The sequence below is a fragment of the Schistocerca gregaria genome, unplaced genomic scaffold (assembly GCF_023897955.1).
Source record: "Schistocerca gregaria isolate iqSchGreg1 unplaced genomic scaffold, iqSchGreg1.2 ptg000180l, whole genome shotgun sequence".
Classification (NCBI taxonomy): Eukaryota; Metazoa; Arthropoda; class Insecta; order Orthoptera; family Acrididae; genus Schistocerca; species Schistocerca gregaria.
The window spans coordinates 5,573,267-5,586,705 of NW_026061730.1; the positions used below are offsets into that span (position 1 = coordinate 5,573,267).

The following is a 13,439-nucleotide window of genomic DNA, read 5'->3' on the forward strand; positions in this document are numbered from 1 at the left end:
TCAGATACCTCTCTCATGAGCCAAAGACATAAAACTACACAGATGTACAACTTTACTGCTCCACCTTGCAGAAATTTATACGAATAATAGATGAGTGGCCTAGGTAAGTAGCCTATGTAGTGCACAGAATTATCTCACCCCTTACAAATGAAACACAATTAATTTATGAAATAATTAATTTAACCTTGTTAAATTGACAACTACCTCATTAACATCAATAAAGGGAGAATTTTAATAACAGGAACAACAGTTATACACAAAACGTAAATGAGTAACATGCATCAGCAATTACTTTTCTACTTTTACATTTTAATGAGGGACCGTTTTTTTTATCTTCAGGTGGCACTTGTATCATCTTCCAGTAAACTTAGTTCAGTCAAGTAATTCCAAACGAAGCGAACTGCAGTTCTGCAAAGGACACAATGTACGATGGTAAGTCAAAATTTTCCAAATCTTTCTAAAAATAACACTTTCGTGGTAGTCTGTGAAATCATACTTACCGTTGGTACTGCTATGGTGGTATGCAATTCACTTCATCTTTATCGCAACTGAAGTGAGCTGACAGTGGCAGCGTAAAAATATCCCGTCCATTAGCAACATGCACAAACGAATAACAAGGTCCAGTAATACGGTTAATTGGACGTAAGGAGTGAAAGGAGCTAAAATTCATGGTAGACTATTAGCACAATAAAGGGACATTACACTGCCAAGGTCAAGTTCTTTCAAGTGGGTCGAGAATACAAATGTGGCTGGACAAAACTGACTCACAAACAGGAAGCAGGGCGCCTGTCAACGTCCACAGCGGCCGACAAAATGGAGCACGCTCAGTTGACGGTTTTGACGAATGGGCGGATTACTGTCGACGGCATAGCGCCTGCACTGAACATCAGTCAAGGTCCTGCTGATACCATCATCCGTTATGAACTTGGCTTCCATAAAGTTTGATTGTCATGGACGCCATGACAACTCACTGAAGAACACAAACTGAAGCGTCTTGAGGTCAGCCAATAAGTACTCGACCATTACAATAGAGAAGGCGAGCCATTTTTGGAAATAATAGTGATGCGTGATGAAACGTGGGCTCATCAGTATTAGCCAGAATCAAAACACCAGAGTATGGAGTGGAAGCACCCAGAATCACCAGTGAAGAAAAAATTCTAGTCTGCAACATCAGTAAGAAAGGTTATGCAAACCGTGTTTTTCGATGCAAAAGGAATATTACATGGAGAAGGGGAAAACCATCAACATAGTCTATTGTTGTGCATTGTTGACTAAGAAACTTAATCCAGCAATTCGCAATAAAGGATGAGGTCTTTTGTCGTGGTACATTTTACCGTTACGTAGTAGGCCTAACGCCCATCCTCACATGACTCGCCACACCCTTGACACAATCCAAAAACTGTCTTTCGAGCCGCTGGAACAACCACCTAACAATCAAGGTCATTCTCCATCAGACTTTTATTCGTTTGGGCCACTGATAGACGCTTTGCGAGGTCACCGATTTTCCTGGGACACACAGGTGACAGAAGTGTCGCATCAGTGGCTTTACAACCAACTGCAAACCAGTGGCTTCTCAACCATCACAAACCTTTTCGGCAGACATATACAAGCTTGTGGACGGCTGGACCAAGCGCATTTCACAGAAAGAAGACTATATTGAAAAATAATGTGTAGATCAAATTGTATTTTTCAAGTAAAAGGAGTGTCTCATTAAAAGTCCCAATAATTTTTGACTTACCCTTATGAAACTGTATCCTCGTCATTTGTGTTGAGCAAATGGTTTTATATGACTATTAAGTATGGAGCTAATGCATCAGAATACTCTGAAAGGAACCTAATTAATTGGTACACAGTCTGGACCAGAAGACTTGCTTTTATTAAGTGATTTAAGTTGCAATCTGGACTCCAGTGAGCAACTATGTTGGTCTAACCAAGTATTGACTCATGCTTTAAAATTAAACAGAACCATTCAGACAGAACTGCCAGTCGCTCTGAACTCATTTATGGAACAGTTACGTCAGCTATTATCGTCTGCTGGAAAAATTTTTGTTAGTACTTCTAGGTTGGTTACATGAAAGAAATGTTGGCTTTACTACAACGGTGTGTGTATGTGTGTGTGTGTGTGTGTGTGTGTGTGTGTGTGTGTGTGTGCGTGTGTGTGTTTATGAAATAAACAAGTGTGAAATTAATGAGTTTTTTTAATTAATAGCTTGAAATTCAGTTACTGTATAATTCCCACACAGTGAACTATGTTCTTCCTGTAGCGTCGTATCGATTGTATTCAGTAAAAAAATACGTCAGAGCTGCAACAGAGGCAGACGCAGGTGGGCGAGAGCATTATGCATTCCAAAGCAAAACTCGGCCACGTGGCGTTGTGAAGCAGAGCCATCTGGGCGCGGTATAGCAACCATCCGTTGTGAAAATATACTTGACCTCTTAGCAACAAATAATTCTGAGCTAATAACGAGGATAAAAACAGATACAGGGATCAGCAAACACAGGGTTGTCATAGCAAGACTGAATATGGTTATCCCCAAGGGCAGCAATTAAGAGATATATACGAAATAAATCAACAAACGACGGAGCAGATCCTCCTTGGTATACAAATCGGGTCATAACACTATTGCAGAAACAACAAAACAAACATGCCAAATTTAAACAGACACAAAATCCCCATTATTGGCGATCTTTTACAGAAGCTCGGAAGTTAGCGCGGACTTCAATGCGAGATATTTATAACGGTTTCCACAACGAAACATTGTCTCGAAACTTGCCAGAAAATCCAAAGAGTTTCTGAAGTATGTTGGCGGAAAGAAACAATCAATGCCTTCTCTGCATGATAGCAATGGAGATACTATCGAAGACAGTACTGCAAAGACAGCCTTCCGAAATGCGTTCACATAAGGAGAGGAAGTACATATTACAGAATTCGAATCGAGAACAGCTGCCAAAATCAGTAATGTAGAAGTAAATATCCTCGCAGTTGTGAAGCAACTTAAATCACTTAATAAAAGGAAGTCTTCTGGTCCAGACTGTGTACCAATTAATTAGGTTCCTTTCAGGGTATTCTGATGCGTTAGCTCCATACTTAACAGTCATATAAAACCATTTGCTCGACGGAAGATTCGTACCCCAAGACTGTAGAGTTACACAGGTCACAGCAATATTTAAGAAATGTAGTAAGAGTAAGCCACTAAATTACATGCCCATATCATTAACATCGATATGCAGTAGCATTCTGGAACATACGATATCTGAATGGTGCGAAAATTGGCAGTTAACCCTAAATAACGAACGTGTGAAGTCATCCACATTAGTGCTTAAAAGGAATTCGTTGAACTTCAGTTACACGATAAATCAGTCAAATCCAAAGGAATACATAGAAAATGTTGTGGGGAAGGAGAACAAAAGGCAGCACTTTATTGGCAGGACACATAAAATGTAACAGATCTACTAAGAAGACTGCTTACACTACGCTTGTCCGTCCTCTTTTAGAAAATAACAGCGCCGTTTGGGATCCTTACCAGATAGGACTGATAGATTACATCGAAAAAGTTCAAAGAGGGGCAGCACGTTTTGTATTATCGCGAAATATGGGAGAGAGTGTCACTGAAATGATACAGAATTTGGCCTGGACACCATTAAACAAAGGCGTTTTTCGTTGCAACGGAATCTTCTCACGAAATTCAATTCACCAACTGCCTCCTCTGAATGTGAAAATATTTTTTTGACACCGACCTACATAGGTAGTAACGATCACCTAGATGAAATAAGGGAAACCAGAGCTCGTATGGAAAGAAATAGATGTTCATTCTTTCCACGCGCTATACGAGATTGAAATAATAGAAAATTGTGAAGGTGGTTCGATGAACCCTCGGCTAGGCACTTAAATGTGATTCTCACAGTATCCACGTTGATATGGATGTAGATGTAGAAGCCTTTCCTCACTTGCAACTAAGGAAGAGTCTAGAGCACGTGCCTTAAGCGTTGAATTTCTCAGCCATTCCCATTCACGTACTAAATGATTCTCGTCTCAATATCACAGCCTAATCCACGGCCCTGTAACACCCATAGCGACATCCCAGAGTGCAGTTGGGGTCCGCTGTTCGACCATGAGACAGGGCAGCCTGCCAGGAGTCACAAGGGAGGCGCTCGGGTCGCTGTCAGAGATGTGACTGACAGCAGCATTCGAGTGACGCCATGCTAGGCCTCGCTCTCTGCGTATTCAGAAGTAATGGACGTCAATTTTTTACACGAGAGGCAACTGGAGGCCTCCACCAAGCTGCTCCTGATGTACTACGGCCGAGGGCCAGGAGAAAGAAATTAATTGAAAAAATCTACTCTCGTCCTGATGTCTCATTTCAACTCGCACGGGAAACAATGTAAGGGTCTTTAAACACTGGTGTCAGAACACTGATGTAACTTTCTCAGATCAGAGTATGAACCTGGCAATCTTTGGTGCAGTGATTAAAAAAAATTATTTTATTTTGGCCATGGAGAAGAAGTTTGATGGTCATTCAATTTGTAAAGTAGATATTATTGCAAATAGGGTTTAATTGGTGCTTTTTTCCCGCAAGACACCAAGGATGTGCAGGCCTTTGTGGGAGACTTTCGACATCTGGCATAGATGGAAGTTTGTCTGACAAGGAATTATTGAGTGTTGCAAAACTGAGACTAACAGGGGAAGCATAAACTTATGTAGGGTATACAGAAGCACGTAAGAGAGCCTCAACATTCGAAGGATTTAAAGAAGGATCAATTAAAAGACGTATGGAACGAAATAGTGCCAGATACTATAAGAAACACTTAGGGCTGATAACCCAGAAGTATATGGAAACCGTGGAACAATTTGCATATGGGCTAAGGAAAATTAATGGATGTACCTATGAATTGGGATAGAAAATGAAATTATTTTCCAAGAAACTAAGCACAGAGTGCTCTACGCTTTTTTTTAAAAGAAAGTTGCATGCAGAAATATCAAGACATGTGTGGGCTGGGGTCAGACGGATTTGCACACAGCAGTTCAGCTAGCTATAGAATGTGAAGAGAGAGATTTGTTGATTGGAATGTTCAGGAAAAAGACAGTGTTGGCAGCTAATATAAAATGTTTCAGGTGTGAGCAAATGGGGCATGAAAGGAGACAGTGTCACCAGCGTCCAGATGATATGAATAAAGTAGGAGAAAGTAATAGTTTTAAAAGTAGAGGACCAGGCAGGAATAGCCCCAGGCCCACCTAAGATCCATCCCAGTAAGATTGGATGCTACGAAATCGTATGCAGAGGGGTAACAGTAGGAAAGACAGGTCGCAGGAAATTGATGGACACAGGGACGCATGTGTTGGTCGCCAGTAGTGATCTGGTGAAATGTAAGCAACACAGTACAGACTGAGTGGAAATGGGGGAGAAGAAGTGACAGTATTAGAATCGGTGGACACAGACTTCTGCCTGGATACAGTGCAGTTAAAGTGCAGTGTAGAGATTGTACTACACATGAGTAGGGGCTATGACAGGATCCTGGCATTTGATTTCTTATATCAGTATTGTGCTAGATACATAGAGTGGGACTTGATCGAAACATTTTTAGTTAGGAGAAGCCATAGTCAGCGTAGCGATGTTGCGACGGAATTCTGTCATCAAAGACAAACCGACTAAACGACAAACGACCAAACTAAAGCTTGATTCAGACGATTCTTTACCTAAGGGTATTGCGAAACCGCGTTGGATGAGTACTGAATCTAGCTTGCCAGTAGGACTTTTGTGAGTGGTGTAACCCTTAGAAAAATGAAGTATTAGGTCAGGTGTGCTGCTTAGATAAAAGAGGTATTGCATACATTCAAAAAATAAGGCATGATGAGAAGTATCTGTTTCTATAGATAATTTTAGTGCAGAAGACATAGGATTAACAAAGAGGTTGCTAATCGCTAGTATGGAGCAAGAAGAATGGGATATGAGGGGTGTCATTGAAACTGCATAATGGAAAAAGTGAAGCACCTAAAGAGCAGCAATGCAGAACAAATGGAAAAATTTCTTTTGGAATTTAAAGATTTATTTTTTCCAAAAGAATCATTAGCACTTATGCATATTACACACCACTGCATACCAACTGGAAATAAATCACCATTCTAGCGCAAATCATTCAGAATACCAAGGTACTTGCAGCCAGTTTTGGAGGAATTTATCCATCAACAGCTGAAAGATAGAATAATTGAAGAAAGTAATAGTCCATGGGGGCCAGGAACAGTCGTCATGTCAAAAAAAATCATTCAATGGGTCGCAGAAACACAGGGTCTCCTTTGATTACAGACACCTAAATGCGAAAACTATAATAGACGTTTACCTTTTACCAATTATTACAGAACGTTGGATCACTTAGCGTAATGAAAATTTTTCAACAATGTATTTGAAGAGCGATTTTCACCAGATAGAAGCTTCACGCCTGGATCGACATAAATGAGGTAATTGAGCATAGTGTGGACAGTACCAATTCAGAAGAATACCATACGGATTAAAAAATGCTCCTGCAACATTTCAGAGGTTGTTGGACCAAGTACTGAGAGGTTTGAAACCATGGCAGTTGTTAGTGTATCTTGATGACACAATCGTCTATGGGAGTCATATGGGACAGCATATGCAGCAATTAAAGGAAATTTTCCTAAGGTTAAATTTAGCATACTTAACACTGAGTACAGCAAAGCGCAACTTTGTGATGGAACAGATAGCATATTTGTGTCACATCATAAGTAAAAATGATTTTACGACATACCCAACATTAGAGCTGTATGTGAATTTCCTGTACCAGAATCTGTAAAGGAGCTGTAATCGTTCTTGGCACTAGCAAACTATTACCGGTAGTTCAGAAAAGGGTTTGTGGATACTACCATACCATTGACACAGTTCAGTTGTTAAAAACAGGTTCAAAATTTTTGTGGTCAGAAGAGTGCCAACGTGCTTTGGATGCGTTAAAAGAAGCTTTAACATCGAGTCTGATATTGGTATTTCCGGATTTTAATAGAGAATTTCTTTTATCATGTGATGCATGATACCATACACTGGAATGTGTATTGTAAAGGAGGTAGAAGTCGTTTAAACATTTGATTAGATTAGTACTTGTCCCATAGATCATGAATACGACACTTCGTAATGATGTGAAATGTATCAGGTTAATAAAAGGTGTCTATCCGAGACATTAAATTACACAAAATTTTACATGTCACTTTATTTTTTTTGGGTAAGGGGTGGGAAAATTACAGACTTAGTATATTCAAAAATTCGTCTAATGAGTAGAAGGAGTTACCATTCAGAAATTCTTTTAATTTCCTTTTATATGCTATATGGCTATCTGTCAGACTTTGATGCTATTAGACAAGTGACCAAAGACTTTTGTGGCAGCATAATTTATCACCTTCTGAGCCAGAGTTAGATTTAACCTTGAGTAGTGAAGATGATCCTTTCCCCTAGTTTTGTAGCCATGTACACTGCTATTACTTTTGAATTCGTTCAGATTGTTAATAAGAAATTTCGTAAGTAATGTATGTATTGTGAGGCTACAGTGAAGATCCCTAGCCCTTTAAATAAGTGTCTGCAGGATGATCTTGGATGAGCTCCAGAACTTATTCTGATTACACACTTTTGTGCAATGAACACTCTTTTACTCACTGATGAGTTACCCCAGAATATGATGCAGAGAATTAAAATAGGCATGGTAAGCTAATTTACTGAGATGCATATCGCCAACATTTGCAGTGACCCTAATAGCATAAGTGGCTGAGCTCAAACGTCTCAGCAGAACTTCAGTGTGTTTTTTCCAGTTCAACCGCTCATCAATGCATACACCTAGAAATTTTGAATATTCTTCCTAAGCTACCGATTTCTGATCGAAGTCTATATTTATTAATGGTGTCTTTCCATTTACAGTGTGGAACTATATATACCATGTTTTGTCAAATTTTAATGCTAGCCCATTTGCAGAGAACCACTTAATGATTTTCTGAAAATCATCATTTACAATTTCATCAGTTAATTCTTGCCTGTTGGGGGTGATAGCTATACTTGTATCATCAGCAAAAAGTACCAGCTTTGCATCTTCGTTAATACATGATGGCAAGTCATTAATATATATTAAGAACAGCTGAGGACCCAAGACTGAACCTTGTGCCACCCCATTCTTGATTGTTCCCCAGTTTGGAATATCTCCAGTTTTTTGCATGTTATGTGAACTGCTTATTTCAACTTTCTGCACTCTTCCAGTTAGATATGATTTAAACCATTTGAGCGCTGTCCCATTTGTACCACAGTGCTTGCGCTCATCTAGGAGTATTCCATGATATACACAATCAAAAGCCTTTGAGAGATCACAAAAAATCCCAACGGGTGACTTCATCATTTAATATTTCATTAGTAAAAGTATATATAGCATTTTCCGTCGAAAAACCTTTCTGGAAACCAAACTGACATTTTGTTAAAACTTTATTTTTGCAAAGGTGTCAAGCTACTGTACAATACATTATTTTTCCAAGAATTTTGGATAAGACAGTCACAAGGGAGAATGGGCGGTAGTTGTTGACATCAGATGTATCCCCTTTTTTATGCAGTGGTTTAACAATGGCATACTTCAGCCTACCCTGCTTCAGAGAGCTATTACATATGTGGCTAAAAATTCCACTTATCTCCTGGGAACAAGCTTTTATTATCCTGCTGGAAATGCCATCAATTCCATGTGAGCTTTTATTCTTGAGAGAGTTTATTATCTTATTAATTTCAGAAGGTGAGGTGGGTGGATTTTCAGTTATATCAAATTGTGTGGGTAAGGCCTCTTCCTTTAACTGTCTTGCTTCTTCTAATAAACATTTAGATCCTATTTTCTCTACAACATTTAAAAAATAGTTATTCAAAAGGTTTTCGACTTCCGGTTTGTTGTTTGTCAAGTTTCCATTTGCTTTGATGGTAATGCCGTAATCTTGTATCCTTGGTTGCCCTGTCTGTCTTGCAATAATATTCCAAATTGTTTTGGTTTTGCTGTAAGAGGTATTAATCTCAGATATGATGCACATGCTTCTGGACTTTGTAATAGTCTTTCTTAATGTAGCACAGTAGTTTGTATAATTTTGGCTGTTTCTGTTTCATTAGTCTTTCTTGTTGTTAGATACAGTTCCCTTTAGTGGTTAAGTGATATATTTTTATTCCTTTAGTAAGCCAAGGTTCTTTGCATGGTTTCTTATAATTACATTTAACTATTTTCTTGGGGAAACAGTTTTCAAATTATCTTACAAGTGTATCATGAAAGTTATATTTTAAATTAGCATCGGGTTCCTTGTACACCTCATCCCTGTCTAACTGCTGAAGATCTTCCCTGAAATTTCTTATTGTTGAGTCATTAATTGTATGCACAACTTTGGAGGGTAGTTTTGAATTACTGAATGAAGCTACGTCACATACTGTAACTAGCTAGTAGCCTGTGTATCATGGCAACTAAATTCTCTGGAAAGAAATTATTCCACAACGTAGAAAGAGAAGTTAAGATTTATTTAAGGAACAACATATTTCAAATGTTATCTGTACCATAAATAGGTTAGAGTTGTAACAGATTATGTGGCATTAAAATGGTTGTTGGGATTAAAGAATACTACCAGTAGGTTGTCACGTTGGGCAGTAAGACTAAGGGAAATTGATTTTGAAGTTATGCATTAATGTGGGAAGAATCACAGAAATATGGGCAGGTTAAGTAGAAAAGTAGCAGCATTACATGTTGGAGGTAATAAGCATATGAATGGCAAGCTGCAAAAAAGTAGATGAAGCATTAAGCAGTATTTTAAGCAGACATAGTTTTGTATGGAGGATGGGTTGCTACATAAAGAAACCAAGTTGGGGCCGCAGGTGAAGCTAAGGAATAGCGTGCTACAACAAGCTCAAAATCACATATTAGCGGGTCATGGAGGTTGCAGATCTACCAACAGAAGAGTAGTGAAAAGGTATTGATAGAGGAGCAGGCAGACAGACGTGAACCAGTATGTGTAGAACTGCATACAGTGCACACAGAGAGCGGATTTGTGTCCAATGAGAGTACCATTGCAGGGTTACCTGAAGCATAAGGTTTTTCTGGGGATTGATGTTTAGGTCCATTAAAAAAAACACCTGCAGGGAATAAGTACATACAGTCATAATTCATATTTCATGATACTTAGAAATTGTCACAATCTCAAACTAACAGGCAGAAACAGTGGGACAAGCTCTTTTGAATAATTAGATACTGATTTTGTATTGCTTGAAACCATAAAGATAGACCAGGAAACGAATTCCATGTCAGATCTATTCAAGAACTTGTGTACGTTACTGAATGTGAAGAAGTTAAGAATGAACTTTCTCGATCGACAAGCCAATGGAAGAAGTGAAACAGTGCACAGGACGATCAGGGGCATGCTTGGATACTGCAATGACTCACATCAAACCAACCAGGATGTCTATTTGAACTATATCATCTCCATCTTCGACTTGAAGCAGCATACAAATCCAGGCTTATGGCTATATGAAAGAGCAAATTCCTTATCAGACTCTCTAGTCTTCCGTTTTGTCACTTTCAATATGTCAAAAGGTGATGTCGTTTTACAACCATATTGAAAGTGAATAACAGGAAGACTAGAGAGTCTGTTAAGGAATTTGCCAGAGCGATTAGGGAAATTTGGAATACAGTACAGAATGCAAATACACGAGCACTGGAGAAACAGGAGGAAGCAGTGTACCATACAGTAATAATGCCACAGTATAAGGGTGATCAGTGGCGATGCTGCCAACTTTGTGTACGCCTAAGGGAAAGATAAAAAAGTTTTTTGAGAAGTATCAGGGGCCATACCAAGTGGTAGACACTACGTCACCAGTAAATGTCAAGATTAAATTGTCGAGGAGAGCGATAATTGTGCGTGTAGGGCGGTTGAAAGCTTTTCAAGGGAGTACGGAAGTAATTCCAGGGATAGGAATGTGAACCAGAAAGGGAGAGTGAGGCGAAAGGTATTAGAAGAGGAAAAAAGAAGTTGTGAAAGAAACAGTAATGAGGAATCCATATGGATTAAGGCCTAGGAAACGGACATTACTCTTTTTTTAGTTATATTTACATTTGGTGCATTTAGTGTAACTAGCTGTGGGGCAGCAAAGAATTAAAGGGGAAGGGTAGTAATAGGTACTCCTGCTGATAGGTGAGGTTTAGAGAAGGACGTATTGAATAACATACGACTGCTACAACTCAACTGAGAAGTAAAGCGGCGAGTTGCAGAAGAGGCACTTGATCGGAATACCAGGGAACTACAAAGTGAAGTGGAAGTCTTAGACAGGGAAGTAGTAATGACAAAGTGGTTTCAGTTCGTATATGTTAGTGTTTGTGAAGCGCGAGGGAAAGTGAGAGAACTATAGGAGGCTATGTACAGGCTGTAAGGGATCAGTTAGGTGCAAATTCGCTGTCGGCAGAGCAGTATTTAATGGGTCTAATTAAAGTACAAAAGGAATTACCACCGGAGTTTCTACTGCTTTCCTGACGACCGCAGACTGTGTGGTACTGGTGTGCAAGACTCGCACGTCTCTCGCGGTTGACTTACGTATTGTGCGCAGCCAATCTTCTTCTCAAGGCAGACGAATGTGTCGATCTTCACAATGTTTCTTCTCCGAAGATTTCGTACTGGTTGGGGGAATTATAATGAACTACTTCTCTACTTTGGAAATGATCTCTTACTCTCAGAATACTTTCATATTATCTTGTCTGTATTTTCCTCTTCGCAATACAACAAATACATAAGTTTCAAATTCTTTTCCATTTCTCGCAAATTAACCCTGTCCGGAAAACATTAGTACTTAATATATAACACTACAGACTCTTTTGGTTTTAATAACCTCTTTTAAAACAGTTCTTGCTCCTAGTAAGTCAAACAACAGAGTATCTAGACTCTCTAGATAAAAATATATTTCATTTCTTCCGAACAGTCATTACTATTTCACTGTCAAAGAGTGTCCCTTGATTACTCCTTGGACCGGACATACGGCTTCCAAGGCGTACGCGGTCCCCACTTGTCAGGGCCGCTTGTCTGACGCCGCTCCAGGCTTCTCGTGACAGCTGTCCTACCTGCGCACACAAATACCGGTGGCGCAGTACAAAGGCTCTCTCACCTTCGTCGTTAAAATACCGGGTGTTCGAAATGGTGGACAGCCAAGTGTTTCTAGAAATTACCCCGAAATTCTCGAAGCACTATATATCCCTCCTTTTAGATCGAACGCGCAACATTTTACACATATGTATTCTATACATTAATATTAGACAAGATGATACCACAATTACAAACTGTGAACCTTTCAATCCAGGTTGGAGTTATCTCTGTTTTTTGTTCCTCTTCCAATAGTAAATGCCAGGTGCACATGATTCATGAACATTCTTTTCCTTTGTTCTTACTTCCTGTACTACTCTTTTTTCTAAGTATGTACTTAATTATAACTTATTGTAATCTGGAGAAAATCTGGGTAGAATAAAAGTGTTCCCTTCTTGGGTATTTGTAAGCCTGACAAGACTAATGGAATAGAGAATTCAAACTTACCACAATAATCTCTGTAATGTGTGACTTCTGTCACGATACTGCCCCTTTTTCCCTTTTGGAACAGTACCGATATCTCACATGAGTTGATCCTAGGAGTATCCTTTCTACTTCCGTTTGAGTAGGTACACCCCTTTTTAATTCCTAATCTATAGTACACAGGTCATCCCCATCTTGGTGCCCCTGCTGCACAGTATAGGTCAGCCTCTCTCAGGTCTGCCTATCTGCACCTTACGATCCAATAAATGCTGGGTGCGCCCTCCTTCTACTTCCTGATTAGGCCTCCTGGTTCATTGCCCTAGCATACATCTTTATGTATACTATTCTTAAATATTCTCTGGTCAGATTATAAATCTACTTTACATCCATATTCCATTTTCTAATGCATCATCTTACGCCCTAGAGTCCTATTTCACTCCCTACTTTTACTACATAAATAGATATCATGCACACACCTAGTAGATGCCATGTCTATGTGTATTTACTAACTTTCCTCCAATGGTGCATGTAAATATATGTTAGAGCTCCAAAATTAACGATGCAGTACCATCACATATCAACAATGTAATATGCTCATGCTTAGATGTTACTATATATCTATTATATTATATTATATATCTATATTCCTCTACATCTCTTGGCGGGTCTGACATCGCTTTTAGCTTTCTAATTCGTAATTTTCATGTTTGTGTGTAAGTTTCATTTTGTGTGTAGGTCTATATGTTTTCATGCAGCCTGCTTCTTCGGCCTACTTATTTAAAAAAAGTTGAAGGTTATAGGAAGCCACAGAAAGTAAGAAGGACTTCAGCAATAGAAGTGTATGCATATGGAAAGAGGGAAAGATGGACTGGTACTCAGAAGATAAGTAAGAAAG

General features: G+C 39.1%; 1 protein-coding gene across 2 annotated transcripts in view; it reads right to left on the reverse strand.

The window, feature by feature from the left end:
* Nucleotides 1–208: 208 nt before the first annotated feature.
* LOC126302904 (zinc finger protein 493-like) overlaps nt 209–13,439 on the reverse strand; it is a 129,618-nt gene continuing 116,387 nt past the window's right edge. The window contains exon 6 of one of the 2 annotated variants that reach the window (XM_049991779.1): nt 209–408. In XM_049991779.1, coding sequence (XP_049847736.1) covers nt 336–408 — 73 coding nt within the window. In that variant the 3' untranslated portion in view covers nt 209–335. Of the gene's footprint in view, nt 409–11,721; nt 12,103–13,439 lie in introns of those variants that run through there. The other variant, XM_049991781.1, reaches the window with a different exon arrangement.